At 35.1% G+C, this 19,332-nt stretch overlaps 1 protein-coding gene and 18 non-coding genes across 21 annotated transcripts; 2 read left to right on the top strand and 17 right to left on the bottom strand.

Annotated features, from left to right (window-relative positions):
- The first annotated feature begins 71 nt into the window (after positions 1 to 71).
- On the top strand, positions 72 to 153 carry Trnas-cga (transfer RNA serine (anticodon CGA)). The gene has a single exon. It is a non-coding gene; the product is annotated as a tRNA-Ser (tRNA).
- Positions 154 to 548: 395 nt separating this feature from the next.
- Trnas-cga (transfer RNA serine (anticodon CGA)) lies at positions 549 to 630 on the bottom strand. Its single transcript has one exon. It is a non-coding gene; the product is annotated as a tRNA-Ser (tRNA).
- A 1,026-nt stretch (positions 631 to 1,656) lies between these two features.
- Trnas-cga (transfer RNA serine (anticodon CGA)) lies at positions 1,657 to 1,738 on the bottom strand. Its single transcript has one exon. It is a non-coding gene; the product is annotated as a tRNA-Ser (tRNA).
- Positions 1,739 to 1,811: 73 nt separating this feature from the next.
- On the bottom strand, positions 1,812 to 1,893 carry Trnas-cga (transfer RNA serine (anticodon CGA)). Its single transcript has one exon. It is a non-coding gene; the product is annotated as a tRNA-Ser (tRNA).
- A 69-nt stretch (positions 1,894 to 1,962) lies between these two features.
- On the bottom strand, positions 1,963 to 2,044 carry Trnas-cga (transfer RNA serine (anticodon CGA)). The gene has a single exon. It is a non-coding gene; the product is annotated as a tRNA-Ser (tRNA).
- An 870-nt stretch (positions 2,045 to 2,914) lies between these two features.
- Trnas-cga (transfer RNA serine (anticodon CGA)) lies at positions 2,915 to 2,996 on the bottom strand. The gene has a single exon. It is a non-coding gene; the product is annotated as a tRNA-Ser (tRNA).
- A 381-nt stretch (positions 2,997 to 3,377) lies between these two features.
- Positions 3,378 to 3,459, bottom strand: Trnas-cga (transfer RNA serine (anticodon CGA)). The gene has a single exon. It is a non-coding gene; the product is annotated as a tRNA-Ser (tRNA).
- A 69-nt stretch (positions 3,460 to 3,528) lies between these two features.
- Trnas-cga (transfer RNA serine (anticodon CGA)) lies at positions 3,529 to 3,610 on the bottom strand. The gene has a single exon. It is a non-coding gene; the product is annotated as a tRNA-Ser (tRNA).
- Positions 3,611 to 4,634: 1,024 nt separating this feature from the next.
- On the bottom strand, positions 4,635 to 4,716 carry Trnas-cga (transfer RNA serine (anticodon CGA)). Its single transcript has one exon. It is a non-coding gene; the product is annotated as a tRNA-Ser (tRNA).
- A 73-nt stretch (positions 4,717 to 4,789) lies between these two features.
- On the bottom strand, positions 4,790 to 4,871 carry Trnas-cga (transfer RNA serine (anticodon CGA)). The gene has a single exon. It is a non-coding gene; the product is annotated as a tRNA-Ser (tRNA).
- Positions 4,872 to 5,257: 386 nt separating this feature from the next.
- On the bottom strand, positions 5,258 to 5,339 carry Trnas-cga (transfer RNA serine (anticodon CGA)). Its single transcript has one exon. It is a non-coding gene; the product is annotated as a tRNA-Ser (tRNA).
- A 72-nt stretch (positions 5,340 to 5,411) lies between these two features.
- On the bottom strand, positions 5,412 to 5,493 carry Trnas-cga (transfer RNA serine (anticodon CGA)). The gene has a single exon. It is a non-coding gene; the product is annotated as a tRNA-Ser (tRNA).
- A 321-nt stretch (positions 5,494 to 5,814) lies between these two features.
- Trnas-cga (transfer RNA serine (anticodon CGA)) lies at positions 5,815 to 5,896 on the bottom strand. The gene has a single exon. It is a non-coding gene; the product is annotated as a tRNA-Ser (tRNA).
- Positions 5,897 to 5,970: 74 nt separating this feature from the next.
- Positions 5,971 to 6,052, bottom strand: Trnas-cga (transfer RNA serine (anticodon CGA)). Its single transcript has one exon. It is a non-coding gene; the product is annotated as a tRNA-Ser (tRNA).
- Positions 6,053 to 6,126: 74 nt separating this feature from the next.
- On the bottom strand, positions 6,127 to 6,208 carry Trnas-cga (transfer RNA serine (anticodon CGA)). The gene has a single exon. It is a non-coding gene; the product is annotated as a tRNA-Ser (tRNA).
- A 74-nt stretch (positions 6,209 to 6,282) lies between these two features.
- Trnas-cga (transfer RNA serine (anticodon CGA)) lies at positions 6,283 to 6,364 on the bottom strand. The gene has a single exon. It is a non-coding gene; the product is annotated as a tRNA-Ser (tRNA).
- Positions 6,365 to 6,438: 74 nt separating this feature from the next.
- Positions 6,439 to 6,520, bottom strand: Trnas-cga (transfer RNA serine (anticodon CGA)). The gene has a single exon. It is a non-coding gene; the product is annotated as a tRNA-Ser (tRNA).
- A 316-nt stretch (positions 6,521 to 6,836) lies between these two features.
- Trnas-cga (transfer RNA serine (anticodon CGA)) lies at positions 6,837 to 6,918 on the top strand. Its single transcript has one exon. It is a non-coding gene; the product is annotated as a tRNA-Ser (tRNA).
- A 703-nt stretch (positions 6,919 to 7,621) lies between these two features.
- Positions 7,622 to 18,667, bottom strand: LOC146169315 (V-type proton ATPase 116 kDa subunit a 1-like). Of its 3 annotated transcripts, XM_083380378.1 has the most exons (21): positions 18,505 to 18,667; positions 18,035 to 18,113; positions 17,644 to 17,741; positions 17,386 to 17,514; positions 15,886 to 15,962; positions 14,500 to 14,626; positions 14,276 to 14,358; positions 13,466 to 13,559; positions 13,122 to 13,199; positions 12,924 to 13,058; positions 12,702 to 12,852; positions 12,494 to 12,633; positions 12,072 to 12,217; positions 11,894 to 11,984; positions 11,090 to 11,208; positions 10,229 to 10,358; positions 9,843 to 10,079; positions 8,999 to 9,139; positions 8,766 to 8,883; positions 8,609 to 8,699; positions 7,624 to 8,404 (listed from the first exon to the last, which is right to left on the bottom strand). In XM_083380378.1, the coding sequence occupies exons 1-21, from the start codon at positions 18,619 to 18,621 to the stop codon at positions 8,230 to 8,232; spliced, it is 2,556 nt and encodes an 851-aa protein (XP_083236504.1). In that variant the 5' UTR covers positions 18,622 to 18,667; the 3' UTR covers positions 7,624 to 8,229. The 3 variants fall into 3 exon arrangements, with proteins under 3 accessions (XP_083236507.1, XP_083236506.1, XP_083236504.1); XM_083380380.1 differs by lacking the exon at positions 9,843 to 10,079 and having other exon boundaries at positions 7,623 to 8,404; XM_083380381.1 differs by lacking the exons at positions 14,500 to 14,626; positions 15,886 to 15,962 and having other exon boundaries at positions 7,622 to 8,404; positions 9,032 to 9,139; positions 9,882 to 10,079.
- Between the last annotated feature and the right edge of the window lie 665 nt (positions 18,668 to 19,332).

Raw genomic sequence — 19,332 nt, 5'->3', positions numbered from 1 at the left:
TACTAGTTTTTTTGTGGTAAAATTAGATAATACATTAAATGTTGACCAGCTGACCAACGCACTTAACCAGATCTGCGATGGCCGAGTGGTTAAGGCGTTGGACTCGAAATCCAATTGGATTTTCCCGCACAGGTTCGAATCCTGTTCGCAGCGAATTATTTTTTTTATAATTTTGATAATACATTAAATGTTGACAAGCCGGCCAACGCATTTAATCAGTGCTGCGATGGCCGAGATAATAATACGAACAGGATTTGAACCTGAGCGGGAATATCCAATTGGATTTCGAGTCCAACGCCTTAACCACACGGCCATCGCAGCACTGGTTAAGTGCGTTGGTCAGCTGGTCAACATTAAATGTATTATCAAATTTTACAACAAAAAAACTAATAATTCACTGCGAATAGGATTTGAACCTGAGCGGGTATATCCCATTGGATTTCGAGTCCAACGCCATAACCACTCGGCCATCGCAGCACTAAATAAGTGCGTTGGTCAGCTGGTCAACATTTAATGTATTATCAAATTTTACAACAAAAAACATAATTCGCTGCGAACAGGATTCGAACCTGTGCGGGAATATCCCATTGGATTTCGAGTCCAACGCCTTAACCACTCGGCCATCGGAGCACTGGTTAAGTGTGTTGGTCAGCTGGTCAACATTTAAGGCAGAGGCGTGCAACATACGGCCCGTAGGCCACAGCACGGCCCGCGAGACCTATTTAAGTGGCCCGCAAAGACTTCGTCAATTAGCCCATTGTTTTGAAAATTTTTCACTGTTTAAGAAGTTATTTGTAACGCAATCATTGGCATTTATCAATTTGTAGTACGTCACACTGTCCGAACCTCCATTCTTGCGTCATAGTGAACATTGTAGTAAAACTGCCTTGTTTTGCTGGCAAAAAAGAAAGGTTGATTATTAAAGGTGGAAATTCAACAAGCAAGATGTAGTTTGCCTGCTTTGTCAAAACGTTATATCAGTAATAAATGAGTATAATTTCTAAGGGATACTATAGTTAAAAACACTCTGCTAATTATGATAGCGTTTAGGTCAATTGCGGGTTGATAAAATGCTGCCATTGAAAAAGTATTTGAGCAAACAACAAAAGGTATTGCATTGTCATAAGAAAGACGTTGAGCTTGTTACAAAACAGGACTATAAGTTATCGAAAGCAATTGCCGAAAAAGGAAAGCCTGTTCAAGACAAAATTCAGGAATCAGCCCACAGATTAGCACTTGTTAAGTGAACTTCGAGTTGGCACTTCTGCCAAAACTAACAAGATCTCTGGTGAGAGAAGATATCACACATCTCATTAATCGCTTAATGAGTAACTTGATTCTACACGGTTTTCCAATAAAAAATTTGTTTAAAAAATATATCTGTTGTTCGATTGTCCGGCCAGCACCACAATCATAGTTATACATTATAGCCCGCTGCGATAAACAGTTGCACGCCCCTGATTTAATGTATTATCTAATTTTACAACAAAAATAATAATTCGCTGCGAACAGGATTTGAACCTGTGCGGGAATATCCCATTGGATTTCGAGTCCAACGACTTAACAACTCGGTCATCGCAGCACTGATTAAGTGTGTTGGTCAGCTGGTCAACATTTAATGTATTATCAAATTTTACAACAAAAAAACTAATAATTCGCTGCGAACAGGATTTGAACCTGTGCGGGAATATCCCATTGGATTTCGAGTCCAACGCCTTAACAACTCGGTCATCGCAGCACTAAATAAGTGCGTTGGTCAGCTGGTCAACATTTAATGTATTATCAAATTTTACAACAAAAAAATAATAATTCGCTGCGAACAGGATTTGAACCTGAGCGGGAATATCCCATTGGATTTCGAGTCCAACGCCTTAACCACTCGGCCATCGCAGCACTGATTAAATGTGTTGGTCAGCTCGTCAACATTTAATGTATTATCTAATTTTACAACAAAAAATAATCCGCTGCGAACAGGATTCGAACCTGTGCGGGAATATCCCATTGGATTTCGAGTCCAACGCCTTAACCACTCGGCCATCGGAGCACTGGTTAAGTGTGTTGGTCAGCTGGTCAACATTTAAGGCAGAGGCGTGCAACATACGGCCCGTAGGCCACAGCACGGCCCGCGAGACCTATTTAAGTGGCCCGCAAAGACTTCGTCAATTAGCCCATTGTTTTGAAAATTTTTCACTGTTTAAGAAGTTATTTGTAACGCAATCATTGGCATTTATCAATTTGTAGTACGTCACACTGTCCGAACCTCCATTCTTGCGTCATAGTGAACATTGTAGTCAAACTGCCTTGTTTTGCTGGCAAAAAAGAAAGGTTGATTATTAAAGGTGGAAATTCAACAAGCAAGATGTAGTTTGCCTGCTTTGTCAAAACGTTATATCAGTAATAAATGAGTATAATTTCTAAGGGATACTATAGTTAAAAACACTCTGCTAATTATGATAGCGTTTAGGTCAATTGCGGGTTGATAAAATGCTGCAATTGAAAAAGTATTTGAGCAAACAACAAAAGGTATTGCATTGTCATAAGAAAGACGTTGAGCTTGTTACAAAACAGGGCTATAAGTTATCGAAAGCAATTGCCGAAAAAGGAAAGCCTGTTCAAGACAAAATTCAGGAATCAGCCCACAGATTAGCACTTGTTAAGTGAACTTCGAGTTGGCACTTCTGCCAAAACTAACAAGATCTCTGGTGAGAGAAGATATCACACATCTCATTAATCGCTTAATGAGTAACTTGATTCTACACGGTTTTCCAATAAAAAATTTGTTTAAAAAATATATCTGTTGTTCGATTGTCCGGCCAGCACCACAATCATAGTTATACATTATAGCCCGCTGCGATAAACAGTTGCACGCCCCTGATTTAATGTATTATCTAATTTTACAACAAAAATAATAATTCGCTGCGAACAGGATTTGAACCTGTGCGGGAATATCCCATTGGATTTCGAGTCCAACGCCTTAACAACTCGGTCATCGCAGCACTGATTAAGTGTGTTGGTCAGCTGGTCAACATTTAATGTATTATCAAATTTTACAACAAAAAATAATTCGCTGCGAACAGGATTTGAACCTGTGCTGGAATATCCCATTGGATTTCGAGTCCAACGACTTAACAACTCGGTCATCGCAGCACTGATTAAGTGTGTTGGTCAGCTGGTCAACATTTAATGTATTATCAAATTTTACAACAAAAAAACTAATAATTCGCTGCGAACAGGATTTGAACCTGTGCGGGAATATCCCATTGGATTTCGAGTCCAACGACTTAACAACTCGGTCATCGCAGCACTGATTAAGTGTGTTGGTCAGCTGGTCAACATTTAATGTATTATCAAATTTTACAACAAAAAAACTAATAATTCGCTGCGAACAGGATTTGAACCTGAGCGGGAATATCCCATTGGATTTCGAGTCCAACGCCATAACCACTCGGCCATCGCAGCACTGATTAAATGTGTTGGTCAGCTGGTCAACATTTAATGTATTATCTAATTTTACAACAAAAAATAATTCGCTGCGAACAGGATTCGAACCTGTGCGGGAATATCCCATTGGATTTCGAGTACAACGCCTTAACCACTCGGCCATCGGAGCACTGGTTAAGTGTGTTGGTCAGCTGGTCAACATTTAAGGCAGAGGCGTGCAACATACGGCCCGTAGGCCACAGCACGGCCCGCGAGACCTATTTAAGTGGCCCGCAAAGACTTCGTCAATTAGCCCATTGTTTTGAAAATTTTTCACTGTTTAAGAAGTTATTTGTAACGCAATCATTGGCATTTATCAATTTGTAGTACGTCACACTGTCCGAACCTCCATTCTTGCGTCATAGTGAACATTGTAGTCAACTGCCTTGTTTTGCTGGCAAAAAAGAAAGGTTGATTATTAAAGGTGGAAATTCAACAAGCAAGATGTAGTTTGCCTGCTTTGTCAAAACGTTATATCAGTAATAAATGAGTATAATTTCTAAGGGATACTATAGTTAAAAACACTCTGCTAATTATGATAGCGTTTAGGTCAATTGCGGGTTGATAAAATGCTGCAATTGAAAAAGTCTTTGAGCAAACAACAAAAGGTATTGCATTGTCATAAGAAAGACGTTGAGCTTGTTACAAAACAGGGCTATAAGTTATCGAAAGCAAATGCCGAAAAAGGAAAGCCTGTTCAAGACAAAATTCAGGAATCAGCCCACAGATTAGCACTTGTTAAGTGAACTTCGAGTTGGCACTTCTGCCAAAACTAACAAGATCTCTGGTGAGAGAAGATATCACACATCTCATTAATCGCTTAATGAGTAACTTGATTCTACACGGTTTTCCAATAAAAAATTTGTTTAAATAATATATCTGTTGTTCGATTGTCCGGCCAGCACCACAATCATAGTTATACATTATAGCCCGCTGCGATAAACAGTTGCACGCCCCTGATTTAATGTATTATCTAATTTTACAACAAAAATAATAATTCGCTGCGAACAGGATTTGAACCTGTGCGGGAATATCCCATTGGATTTCGAGTCCAACGACTTAACAACTCGGTCATCGCAGCACTAAATAAGTGCGTTGGTCAGCTGGTCAACATTTAATGTATTATCAAATTTTACAACAAAAAAATAATAATTCGCTGCGAACAGGATTTGAACCTGAGCGGGAATATCCCATTGGATTTCGAGTCCAACGCCATAACCACTCGGCCATCGCAGCACTGATTAAATGTGTTGGTCAGCTGGTCAACATTTAATGTATTATCAAATTTTACAACAAAAAAATAATAATTCGCTGCGAACAGGATTCGAACCTGAGCGGGAATATCCCATTGGATTTCGAGCCCAACGCCTTAACCACTCGGCCATCGCAGCACTGATTAAATGTGTTGGTCAGCTGGTCAACATTTAATGTATTATCAAATTTTACAACAAAAAAACTAATAATTCACTGCGAACAGGATTTGAACCTGTGCGGGAATATCCCATTGGATTTCGAGTCCAACGCCTTAACAACTCGGTCATCGCAGCACTAAATAAGTGCGTTGGTCAGCTGGTCAACATTTAATGTATTATCAAATTTTACAACAAAAAAACTAATAATTCACTGCGAACAGGATTTGAACCTGTGCGGGAATATCCCATTGGATTTCGAGTCCAACGCCTTAACAACTCGGTCATCGCAGCACTAAATAAGTGCGTTGGTCAGCTGGTCAACATTTAATGTATTATCAAATTTTACAACAAAAAAACTAATAATTCACTGCGAACAGGATTTGAACCTGTGCGGGAATATCCCATTGGATTTCGAGTCCAACGCCATAACCACTCGGCCATCGCAGCACTGATTAAATGTGTTGGTCAGCTTGTCAACATTTAATGTATTATCTAATTTTACAACAAAACAGACTAATTCGCTGCGAACAGGATTCGAACCTGAGCGGGAATATCCCATTGGATTTCGAGCCCAACGCCTTAACCACTCGGCCATCGCAGCACTGATTAAGTGCATTGTTCAGCTGGTCAACATTTAATGTATTATCTAATTTTACAAAAAAAAAATAATAATTCGCTGCGAATAGGATTTGAACCTGAGCGGGTATATCCCATTGGATTTCGAGTCAATATTTAATGTATTATCTAATTTTACAACAAATTAATAATAATTCGCTGCGAACAGGATTCAAACTTGTGCGGGAATATACCATTGGATTTCGAGTCCAACGACTTAACAACTCGGTCATCGCACTAAATAAGTTCGTTGGTCAGCTGGTCAATATTTAATGTATTGTCTAATTGTTATGAAAACAAACTAATTCGCTGCGAACTGGATTCGAACCTGTGCTGGAATATCGCATTGGATTTCGAGTCCAACGCCTTAACCACTCGGCCATCGCAGCACTGGTTAAGCGCGCTGGTCAGCTGGTCAACATTTAATTTATTATCAAATTTTACAGCAAAAAAACTAATAATTCGCTGCGAACAGGATTTGAACCTGAGCGGGAATATCCCATTGGATTTCGAGTCCAATGCCTTAACCACTCGGCCATCGCAGCACTGGTTTAGCGCGTTGGTCAGCTGGTCAACATTTAATGTATTATCAATTTTAACAACAAAAAAACTAATAATTCGCTGCGAACAGGATTTGAACCTGAGCTGGAATATCGCATTGGATTTCGAGTCCAACGCCTTAACCACTCGGCCATCGTAGCACTGGTTAAGCGCGCTGGTCAGCTGGTCAACATTTAATTTATTATCAAATTTTACAACAAAAAAACTAATAATTCGCTGCGAACAGGATTTGAACCTGTGCTGGAATATCGCATTGGATTTCGAGTCCATCGCCTTAACCACTCGGCCATCGCAGCACTGGTTAAGCGCGCTGGTCAGCTGGTCAACATTTAATTTATTATCAAATTTTACAACAAAAAAACTAATAATTCGCTGCGAACAGGATTTGAACCTGTGCTGGAATATCGCATTGGATTTCGAGTCCAACGCCTTAACCACTCGGCCATCGCAGCACTGGTTTAGCGCGTTGGTCAGCTGGTCAACATTTAATGTATTATCAAATTTTACAACAACAAAAAATAATTCGCTGCGAACAGGATTCGAACTTCGAACCTGTGTGGGTATATCCCATTGGATTTCGATTCCAAAGCTTTAACCACTCGGCCATCGCAGCACTGGTTAAGTGCGTTGGTCCGCTGGTCAACATTTAATGTATTATCAAATTTTACAGCAAAAATAAATAATTCGCTGCGAACAGGATTTGAACCTGTGCGGGAATAATTAGATAACACATAAATGTTGACCAGCTGACCAACGCGCTTAATCAGTGCTGCGATGGCCGAGTGGTTAAGGCGTTGGACTCGAAATCCAATGGTATACTCCCGCACATGTTCGGATCCTGTTCGCAGCAAATTCGTTTTTTTTTCATAATAATTAGATAATACATTAAATGTTGACCAGCTGACCAATGCACTTCATCAGTGCTGCGATGGCCGAGTGGTTAATCGAAATCCAATGGGATATTCCCGCACATGTTCGGATCCTGTTCGCAGCAAATTCGTTTTTTTTTATAATAATTAGATATTACAGTAAATGTTGACCAGCTGAACAACGCACTTAACCAGTGATGCGATGGCTGAGTGATTAAGGTGTTGGACTCGAAATCCAATGGGATATTCCCGCACAGGTTCGAGCCCTGTTCGCAGCGAGTTCGTTTTCTTTTATATAAAATTAAAAAATACTTTAAATGTTGAACGAGCCAAAAAATATTATTGCCAAAATTTTTTTGAATATAAGGCGCGCTATTCTTTCACAAAGTTCGCCACACATACAATAAATCTCGTTAAACACGTTTTTTCTCCATGTCTAGGTTAAACGATTTCTCTCTTTCACTATTCTAAGTGGTGAAACCGCTGGGTACAGCTCGGGATTAGTTTTTTCCTCCTATTATTATTGGTCTCCTGATATACGCGAACAGAACGTCAGGTGTCCGGCTCACAAACCAAGCCAACTATTATCATCGATATACGAAGGCAGACCATGAAGTAGCTTTAACGTTAATATATTGTTTCTACTTAATTTTTTTCCTAAAATTAAGTTAAATAGTTTAAAATCAAGTCAATAGTTTAGAACAGCGTGATAGAATTTGTAAACAGATACCAACAGTGTGAATATATAATATACAAAAAGTAGATTAATAAACATTTATTTTCTGGATACAAGATAATACCAATATAATACATAACTATCATTGCTATGAGTTTGTTTTACAAATAAAAAAACACAATTTCATTTTGCAGTTTCATCAAAAAACATATAGGGCCTACACAGCGTTTATATATTAAAGTGGAGTAAGTTATATTATATCTAAGTTAGAAAACACGAAAACGGTTACATATGGTGCCAAACTTCCGCTTTAAAAACCCTAACGATATATCATCTAAATAACACAACAGTGTGAACAAATGACATCTTTTAGGACAATTACCGAACTAGTATATCGTTTAAACATCGTCTGATGATATTGATTTAAATCTCAAAAAAAAAATGCGGATTGAGACAGCTAAAGAACAACAATTTACAATCACTGATTTAAACGTACCTTCATTAAAAGACGAAAATGATACAAAAAATCTAGTTGATATATATTAAATGTACGACGATTGCACAAGTCACGAGATTACGCTCTAAATAAATCTGCTCTGGCCAACTGGGCAAATATTTACTCTTCTACTTTTCCTTCCACAATGAGGTCGAACGAGAAAGGGATAAATAAATGTCCCTGGCCGTGGTAAAACTTGCTTTGAAACTCGACCCAGTGCAACCGAAGGGCATGCAGAAAAGCTGACAGGCCTTCCATGACCAACAAAATGCTCACAGTCAGTGCTGCAAACACCCTAAGTAAAGAAACAACGTATTTTATGCCCCAATTAAATTTGATTTAACTTTATGGTCAGGCACAATAAACACTTTAAAAACGCGTTAGCAAACGTTTTTTTTTAATTATTAGGAAATTAATAGCCACGGATACGAGACCATCAATGTGTTATACATGCATGTACAATACAGCAGTTCCAGGTAATGTGATACACAATACTAACCAGAATATTGCGAAACTCATAAGAGCACCAACAATTCCTTTCATTGATAGCCCCATATGCATCACCATTGTCCACAAAACCTCTGACAGCTCTGAAAAAGTATTTTTTTTAATTAATATGCAATCGCACACCAGAGATTATCCGTTGAAATACGCACCAGCATGAGCCAAACTGAGAGCCCACAGCCTCAAGTAAGATGCGGTGTGAGAAATACAATTTAGACAATATTCAATGGTGTGGATTATCTGATGGATCATTACCTCGCTCATTTCAAACTGTAAACAAAAACGGTTAAATGTGTATTAACAAAAAAAACTTCCAAATATATGCCTATAAAGGTATTGAGCTGGAACGCATAGCGACAGATGTAGGCGACTTTAAAAGTATTACCTCTTGTACTGGTTTTGGGGGAATTTCATCCACTTCAAAATCAATAGAAGCTGTTTGACCTAGTTCATCATGGTTTAGGATTGAAGCTTCATCTGAAGTTTCGTCAACGGCAACTCGAACACCACCATATTTAGCAGTACCCTGGATAACAGTTTAAACCAATTAAATAACTAAGTGTCAAAACCCGTATTTTATTTATATTTAGGAATATAAGGTAACGTTTGCCCTCCACCAATACACAATTTTGCACAAAACACTACTATATAATATTTTCTTGATTAACCATAGATGCGAAATAAGAAATATCAAACTTCTTTTCTGGAACATCAAAATAACATATTTTATCCAATGTGACCCCTTCAAATATAAAAACTAATTATTTAAGTAAATAATCCTAAGTGGCACTCAAATATCTTTTGGGAAGCACTGACTAGTTGACTGTTTAGCGAAAATCCTAATGTACAAAAAAGAGCATAGACATTTCAGTTTTTAAGCATGACCGAAAAGGTTTGTAGAAACGTCTTGGGCTTTATAATATTTCAACAGTGTTCTGTTCTAAAGCAAGTTTAGAATGATGTAAAACTTTGCCACTTTTTTTAGTTTTTGTTCCAAATTCTCAATTATAAATTTTATCCGCGTATATTTTTTAGTGGCTGGAAGGATGAGGTAAAAAAAAAAAAACAAACTGTTAGTAAATTAACAACCATGTAAAAAAAAAACTTCGACATTTTTATACATTTTTGTTAAAAATTCTCAAATATAGTTTTAGTCGTTTGTCTTTGTATATTTTCAGTGATAGGAGTGATGAAAAGAAAATACCAGAAAAAACAAAAAATAAATTTACACTTTCAAATCCTAAAACCACCAAAATATAAGCGGAAACCTGTTTTAATTGCTGCTTGTGACGATGGTAAAGAATGAGAGGTTTGCTTAAAAGCATCCATGGTACACTGATAAGAGCCAGAAGTACAACAATCAGTTGCACGACTGTTTGACCATTGTAAAGCCAGGTAAAGAGTGTTTTGGAAGGTGGAGTGAACATAAACATGTTGATCTGCCCAATCAAAAGACTGGGTGCTGACTGAAAGGAATATGACAAATAGGTTTTATCAATTCGTCAACATACAGAATCTACATTTGGAATGATTTTAAACCGATAAATGGTTACTTATAAAGCCTATAAAAGCCAGTTTTCTGCCTAATTTACAAATAAATTTTGTGCAAACTCACATGGGAATCAATTGGTGACCAAACGACCCACTTGTAGAAAACAACAATACATAGGTAGCCGACCATGCACCACATGAAAATCATTTGTGGGATCCATTCACAGAACAGCGACAAATAGTTCTTGAAGTATCTAGGAAAAGTTTTCAACATTGCGTTATTTAGGAAGTACATCAGCTAACACATATCTCGAGTTTCTAGCAGCAGTTGGGTTGCTTAGCCCAGTAAAACAATAATAAATTTACTTATAAAATGTTGTATATTCCTGTTGAAGCATATGAATTATGCATACAATTTGGGATGTTAACTATGTCTAAATGACCAGTAGTCTCCTAAAGTTGCGTGACAATAAAAAGTGACCAAATTATTTTTATTTGAGCTATGTGAGAATAAAGAAATTCCCAAATTAGTTTTATTTAAGCTAGCTAAACGTACGAAAATGTGCACAAATCAGTTTTATTGGAGCTATGTGTGAATAAAAAAGTGCACAATTGTGTTTCATTCAAATTACATAAACACCCATTCATAAAAAAATATTTTTTTGAGATTGCGAGCTATGTGCAAACAAAAAAAAGATCTCATCAAAAATACACTATTAAAGCTCAATATTGTTTGTTTGATCCTCTTATTAATTTAAGAAAGATGGCTCAACTTTTAGAAAAAATTAAATTCCATATTTGATTACAATGTAAATGGCAGAAAAGCATATAAATGCTAGACAATGCGCAATTAAATACACTAAATTTTAATTTTTTAAATAGTACTTAGGTAGTTTAGGTTATTCCTTTATGATTCCTAGCAGTAAAAACACAAACATAGTCTTTTTGAAATAAACTAGACTTCTTTACACTTTTAACAACGTACATATGGTTGCTGAAAGCCAAGCAGAGACCAAACACCATCTGGGCAAAACCCAAAATAACAGCTCCCTTCATTTTGTAGCTGTTTTCAAAAGTGATTTTGTTCAATGAAGATTGCCAAACCTGACAATGTAGTTAAAAGAAAAAAAAGAAATTAGTACTTTATAACTTTAAAATGGTGTGCTTAATAAAAAAACAGGCATGTTATAGTCAAACAAGATATAAACCACCTCTACAAATACTGTAAAGTCTTTAAATAATTCATGGATAACAACTGTAAGATGCCATGTCGCAAAGCATGGTATGTTGGATGACACTCACAAGCACGACTGGCAAGTACTCTTAACGAAAAGTTTCTTGTTATTAGACCTACTGGAATATTTTTTTTTTTGCAAGTTTAATTTTGCCTGTAAGACTTCTGATCAGTAGATAGTCAGCAAGACTGGTTGGTGAGTTTAATTCAATATCAAGCATGGTGTTGTAGATCGAGATTAGATTTAGTTATGTGACTTAAGCGGTAAACAATGAAACATCATGTGATACCTTTGTAATCTTCACTGGAAACAGCAAACTTTTCGGGTAAATTCTATTATATTTAATTTAGCATTTAGAACTTTTTTAAAAATTGAAAGGTGCAAGACATAAAATTTAAGGGTAAAACACCAAACTCTAAATACGATTTTATCTGAGAAAGATTATGAGGCAAACTAAGTCAAAGAACATACAAAACCTGACAAGATAAAAGTTACTTCTAAACCAGAATGATAACTTTTTCAGTTTAATACATTTGAACACTAAAATTACTTACAGGATCCATTCCATAAGGATAAGGTGAACCTGGAAATACCCCAGGTACTATTGGATCAATTGTCAATGTAGTGGCTTTCATATCAGCTGTCCTAAAATGCCAAAGCGTTACCCGCATAAAATTGAGAGGTATTCTAATTTAATCCTTTATTGGAGGAAATATTTGGATTTCTACTTACGAATAGTTCATGGCGGTAACGTTCCAAGAAGAACCGAAAACGTTCAATGAACGAGAAAAGCATTCATTATACAAAAATCCACTATACATGGAAAAAAGTCCCATTAACAAAATAAGGTATCGGCCACCAAACATCATTTCCCAAATCTAAAAAATGAAAATTTTAATTTTAGGTTATTTCCTTAATCTTATGTTAATAGTGACATCATTAGTTTTCAACCAAACATAAAACAACCTTTCTTTAACAAGTGGTTCTAAAGCAATGTAGCCCATTTTGGGCATTATTGTATTGAGAGGTACAAAGCAGTCAGTTGAAATATGCTAAATAATAAAACAAACATATTTAAAGCAAGTAACTTGAATATAATCCAAGCCTTTGTTGGGTAGTATACATAAAGCAAAAAAGCATTATTTTGTCCTCACCTCATTATCAGATTTTGCAGCCAGAAACTTCTTTTGATTGACAACCATGTAAAAGGCACTTAAAAACATCAGGAATCCATGACCAACATCACCAAACATAACACCAAACAAAAATGGGAAGGTGATAATCGTAAAGGGAGCTGTAGACAAAACAAGAGCTAAATATCTTAACATATAAATTCAATTTAGATGTTGTTAGTTTATTTACCAGGGTTGACCTCTCTATAGTCTGCAATGCCAAAGGCATCAACCAAGCCTTGAAATCCTTCAGTAAACATGTCAGTTCTGTTATATGTTGGTGGAGTCTGTTCAGTTTCCATTCTTTGAAGAATTGAAGGAACAGAAGATCCACTCATTTCCTAGATTAAGTAATATTTATGAATATCTAAAAACTAGGAAATTGGTTGTTTATCAAATAACTGAAACTAACTGTGCCTCGACGCAAAGCCAGTTGAACTTTGTCAAGATCTGGAGTGGGCACCCAGCATTCAGCAATCAAACATTTCTCCGCAATATTCACATTAAACAAGTTCAGAGTGTGGTATATAGCCTTGATTTTTCTCACCTAGAAATTCAAAGTTTGATTAAATTTCACCACTAAGGTTACAAACAAAACCAAGGAAGTTACCTTAATAAACCAGACTCTAATGCTCCGTGCTACCTCTGAAAGGACCAAACGGCGATGATCCTCAGTTTGATTCAAAACCTGCAAAATTGTTTAAATACAAGCCATCGCATTTTTCACAGCAAATCAAAAAAAGCCAGTAATAAAATATGGCAGTGGACATACTGAATTCGGGTCTTACAAATATATTCATTTAAAACGAGAATACTTTTCATTTCTTATTTTTAGATAAAGCTATAATGTGAAGCAAATGTAGTAAATTAAAACACTAGAATTGATTTTTATATGATTCCAAAACACCAAGATTAAAACAAGACAACAGCTAATTGACATGCTTGATTAATTACAGTTTGGAGGTCTTCTATACGAGTCATAACTCCAATAGCAATTTCGCGACGTTCCTGGGGACTGTCGGGACAAGGATAAACTGAAGCTCGAAACCTGACAAAAATTGAAATTGAAATTTCTAATTAAATCCCTCAATAGGTTTGCATATGATAGTAAATGCTGTTGAAAATAATCAATGGATTGTGACTTCAACCCCAGTTTGCAAAAAATTTGGCTACGTATGTTAAATGATTAGACACTTCCGCAGTAAAACAAATATTGCAGAAGCCAAACATAAACAACAGAACAAAACAGTCCACTGACATATTACAATAGAAATAAAAGCGATAACACATGCACATGCACAAGCAAACAACATAAATATTACTTAGATAACATAAACACCAGTTGATATTAATTTGTTGTAATGTAAAAAACAAAATTAGGAGCAATTAAGGTCACGAGTTATCTATCACACAGAGCAAACTGGGGTTGGATTCAATTAATCATTGACTATTTACCACTTGAATGTCCTCAATGCGACCAGCAAGAATATCAATTGCAGAATGTCGCTCCTGAGGTGAGTCAGGGCAAGGATAAACTCTACCCTGAAATCTATTATTAAACTATATTTAAAACCATTTTTTTACAGTTATGCTTGGCCAGTTAATTTTCTGATATGCATTTAGATAACACTAACTTACTTACAAAAATGAAAAGCAGTATCAACTGTAAAAAAACCCATGTATATCTTATATAAATGTTCATAATTATATATAAACAAATAGAATTTTTAAATATTGAGAAATACATTGCAACTATAAACCTACCCTTCACAAATCTTTTTCACTCGACTTTTCAATTGATCTCCTTGGAAAAATATAATAAAAACACTCTTGTTCACTGCATCTCCCTACAACAAAATATGTTAAAGAAAATTACAGCTGGTTACTAACCAAAGTGCCATTATACATTTGTGTAATATGTAATACATGGATTGATGGATAATAAATCTGGTATATAACAAATGGCAATTTAGAAGTTTTTGACTTACAGTTTGCGGATCTTCTAGGGGCGTTTCAATCTCTGCATATCTTAAAAATACATTTCCACGGCAAGCTCTCCACAAAACTCGTTCAAAAGCTGGAACTTTTTCTCTCAGAATGACACCAGCCACAAATCTTAAAATATTAAACATCAGTAAAATATGATCAATAAATTACCGTACAAAGTGCTACTTAACAAGAATTTAAAAATTGGGAATATTGCAACAAATTTATAACACAGAATAGGGCCAGATTCGGGACAAAGGAAGATACCCGAATTTGTGTCATTATAACATGAAAGCAACGAACAAGTCATTGAGCTGTAAATTTTAATCACTATTACATATTATGTTGTACCTACCCTGTTTGAGTTTATTGAGGCCATTTTAAGGGTGCACCAAGTGCAATAATTTTGCAAAATATCACTTTTTCTGAGAAAGGTTTAATAAAAGCCCTTAGCACAAAGGTTTTAATAGAGCCTTTAGCACATCCAGTCTCCAACAAAAGAAAATGAGTGAACTGTTGTAGGAAGTATTGATTTATTGGAAACAATACAAAAAGGCACTCAATGCAGGACACAATGAGCAGCCTGAATTTATGCCAACATAAAGAGTGCAGAAGCAAATGTGCACGATTTAAGTTTAATCAAATCTTTTGCTGAACTTCTTAATCACTCTTATATGTTTACCATACCTGTTTAAGTTTGATGAAGTCGCGTTTTATAGCCAATTATTTAAAACATAAATTCGGCAATTTACCATGGTATGGAAATGCAATGTTTTGGGTTATGTCTGAAATAGTTTGATGAAATACCCAGCTATGCCCAGATTTAGTTAGCTAATCACATCACATGACAACCAAGGGAATTTACCATATAATTGCCATTTTCTTACTGTCTGTGAAAGATTAATTTTTTTAACTACTTGAAGTAATTGGGAACTGAAAGTAATTGCTTTTTCTTAATCTTCCCTTTCTCTTGCTATACAAATAGACAGCCGTTAGGACTGAGTAATACGTAAAACAAATCAATAATACAAATACTAAAAAAATAAAACCACTTAACTAATTGAAAATTTATAAATAAAACAATATTATGTTACATTGCAATAAAGGCCCATTCTATGGAGGTATTTGCTTGTGCAAATGTTACATTAAAAGTTAATAACTATAATTATTATTGAACTTAACTAACATCTAATACCGATGGCCCTGTCAAATCTTCACCAAAATTTGAATCCTAGCATTATGTCATTAATTTATAGAAGTTAAATCAATAATTAAAAGAGAATAAGCATACCCTGAAAATAATTTGGTAAAATTTTATGTTAAAAACAATTTAAACTTGCATCTTTTTAAAAAAATACACTTTTCTGCTTATCTTACCCTAATCTTACCCAAGTTTAAGTGAAGTTTGCTGTTGGTTCTGTATTTCAGTTAAAGCCTCTTCTTCATAGGTTTCGTAATTTTCCATCTATTATGACATTTCAAAGCAGGTAAATAAATCACCAACATTGATGACAAAAAATCGCCAACCATGATGTAATCACAAGCAAGCAGGCAAGCAAGCAGTATGAGAGTGGAATCAAGGAGTATGATTTTATTGTAGTTAGAAAACAAACCAAGATCAAAAGTCACACAATATGAAAGCTGACAGAAAATTCCCTGAGAAAGGTAGTAATGTGGAATCAAGCAATATGAGTATGATTATATTTGGGTTAAAAAGCAAGCCAAAATTAACGGTCACAAAATTTGAAAGCTGACAGAAAAAAATTCACTTAGAAAGATAGTAAGCCCTGCAAGGAACTGAACAAACCTCTTCAACCTATGTTCTTAAGCTTTTCATTCTGCACATGACACTTTCTAACTTCTGACAGCTTACTCAGCAAAGTTGACATGCTAATAAACTAGACTACCTTGCCTTTTTTACCCACAATACATATTCACTTACCCAAGGGTTGACCAGGGCCATGGGAAACATCTGAACAATTAGGGCCCTTTCATCTTCATGTTCATTAAAGCCAAAGTCATCTTGAAGAGCACAGCCTAGTGCCAACAACACGTATGTATATAGTATTTTACATGTAAAAGATACACGTATACGGCGATAAATTTACCCACAATTAAAAGTATTGTAATTGGAGGTCTGATCTGTTGTTTGGCTGCAAACAAACTGACCCTAACCTTGAAAAAAAAAGATATTTAACCTGACATCTTACTAAAGAAATGATTACCATGCCAAAACAAAATTATTAACATGCACAGAAAAAGCAGCTCACTTAACTCTGTTTTTCTTACAAAAAATTCAAGCAGATTCCTTAAAATAAAAGTTAAACTATAAACACAAGATAAGTAAATATGTGTCCAATAATCTGTCATAAAAAGGGTCTTAAATTAGATAGCATGGGCATTGGGCATCAATTGCTAATTGGCCAAGCAGGCACACTTGAAATTACTGTGGAAAATTAGTGATATCTGCATTTGCACTTTGAACACCAATAATTGATACCTATAGGTATATACATATTAGTTGAAAATAGATATTTTTGCAGTAGTTAAGTATTTTAAGGTTTATTGATTAATCAATAAAACACATGCAGTGTTACAAAAACCCAAGTTTTCAAAAAGTTGAAATTAGAATACACAAAAAAGGATAAATTTAAATAAACTGTTGCATTAAAAATCAAATACTTAATACATGCAATGCAACTTATAATACAGTACAAGATATAATGATATTCATTAAACAAACATGAAACCCTATAAAACAGAAAAAAATTAACTTAAAAAAATTGTTTTTAAAATATATTACTTCACAGATAAATGGAGATTTATAAATTCAACACGGTGGATACTGGATATATATCCTTATTGCCAGTATAAAAGTGAAACCATACCTCTTCAAAAAAGTTTTGTGTTTTTCGGAGAATATGCTTCAGTTCAGTAAGCTCAAGGAAATTCCTCTTCAGTGCTTCTTGGTTTACATTAACCTCTTTCATATCATTCTCCAGTTTATCAAATTTGGCCTAAATATTTTGGGGGAGAAATGCTTGTAGATTATAATATATATATAATAGTACACTTTCAGTTTTAAAACTGCTGAAAAACATGTTAAAGCTATAATACTAGCTATTTCAACAATTTAAGTTACTAACCTCTAAGTCTATCATTTCTTTTGGCAGAGGTGCAAGTGGATTTTCCCCATTGTCATCTATTGGAATTTTATCCTTTTTCAGTTCACGCTCAAGAAACCCTAACAAACAAATATATATATAATATGATTTTAAGATAGAACCTTTTATAACTTTGTGCTAGAATTTTTGAAAAGTTAGTTGTCTTAAACTTGTTCTGAGATAATTATTTGTATTGGAGTTCTACAAAATAAAAACGACAGCTGAAGAAAATATTTTCATTAAATCAAAAGCAAAAAATGGGTGGTAAGTTTTCTGCATTCTATGTGTTATTAAAAGAAGTAAAAGCCTAATTTTTTCAAGTCAAAGAGGAATTGGTAAAAACACTGGCTAAACTTATTCATAAAATCATTACTTAGTTTTCTTTCCATTTCATCACATCTTCGAACCTCATTTACAAATTTTCGTTGAAAGGCATTGACGTCTGGGTTAAGCTAAAAAGTAACCATTAAAATAATTAGTATATGACAACTAGATTTAAGATAATGTAATAACTATTCTTAGAAAAACAACCTTTTTTAGAAGCATATAGAGGCTTAGGTTTTATTTCTCTACTTAGTTAAAAAATATATAAGTGATTTCTACTATGAAAGTAAATTTATCAAAAAATATCAGCAGTAGATAAAATTTTGGCATACATTACAAATGAAATTTCCCTTTTAATTTTCAAATTTGATTTATTTTGCCTGTTTTGGCATGATAAGGACGTCATTTGGTATAGAATCACAATGCTTATGTTCGGAATATCGGGCATCGGCATAAGAATAAAAAGTATTAGATAAAACTAAATACAATATCGTATGAAACATGGAAAAATATACGCACATCACGGAATTGAGCCATTCCAAGTTCACCCAGCTCACTGACACAAGCAAACGCTGCTTCGCTTTGTAAATAAAGCTGTGTCAAGCACATTTCTTCAGAGCGATACAAGCTCCCCATTTTATTAGTGTCAGACACAACTTCTTTTTATATATAAATATGCAGCAACCTTTCAAATTAGGAAAATACATTTAAGAGGTATAGTATTGTCACTAAATAGCCAACCCTTAAATATATTCCATAACCATGATGACCCTACAACAACACCAAATTAATCCAGTAACTAGCTTCAAAAATATAACTGTAGGGTGCCGGGGGAGCTCTTTCACTATTGTACGTAAAATTTAATAAAAAAAAAATTCTTTAAATGCCGCTCACCACAACGCATATTGTTTGGGTTAGGGTGCGGGTTAGCGTTTGGTTGAGGGTGGGTCAAGTTATTATTAATAATAAACATAATATTACTTGACCCACCCTCACCCAAACGCTAACCCGCACCCTAACCCAAACAATATGCGTTGTGGTATGCGGTATTATTTTGTTTTGTTTTTGCATAACTTTTTACGTACATAAGTGAAAAAGCGCCGTGCCGGGCTACATTGATGTTTACTAGCTTTTGACGACCGTTAAATAAAATCTTAACTAAAAAAAAATTGTCCTTTAATATAATTTCACATGCAAATCTATTGTAAAACATTTATTTATCAGAAAACCTAGATTTTCTTTACATTGAACAAGAAAAGCCTACTGCTGGCATCCCCGGCGACTGGCGTTAAGTAAAATAAATGGCGGATAGAATAACAGAGAAGGCTTTAGGTGTTGATCACACTT

Source organism: Ascidiella aspersa, chromosome 1 (assembly GCF_963924565.1).
Source record: "Ascidiella aspersa chromosome 1, kaAscAspe10.2, whole genome shotgun sequence".
NCBI lineage: Eukaryota > Metazoa > Chordata > Ascidiacea > Phlebobranchia > Ascidiidae > Ascidiella > Ascidiella aspersa.
This window is presented reverse-complemented; position numbering and strand designations above follow the sequence as displayed.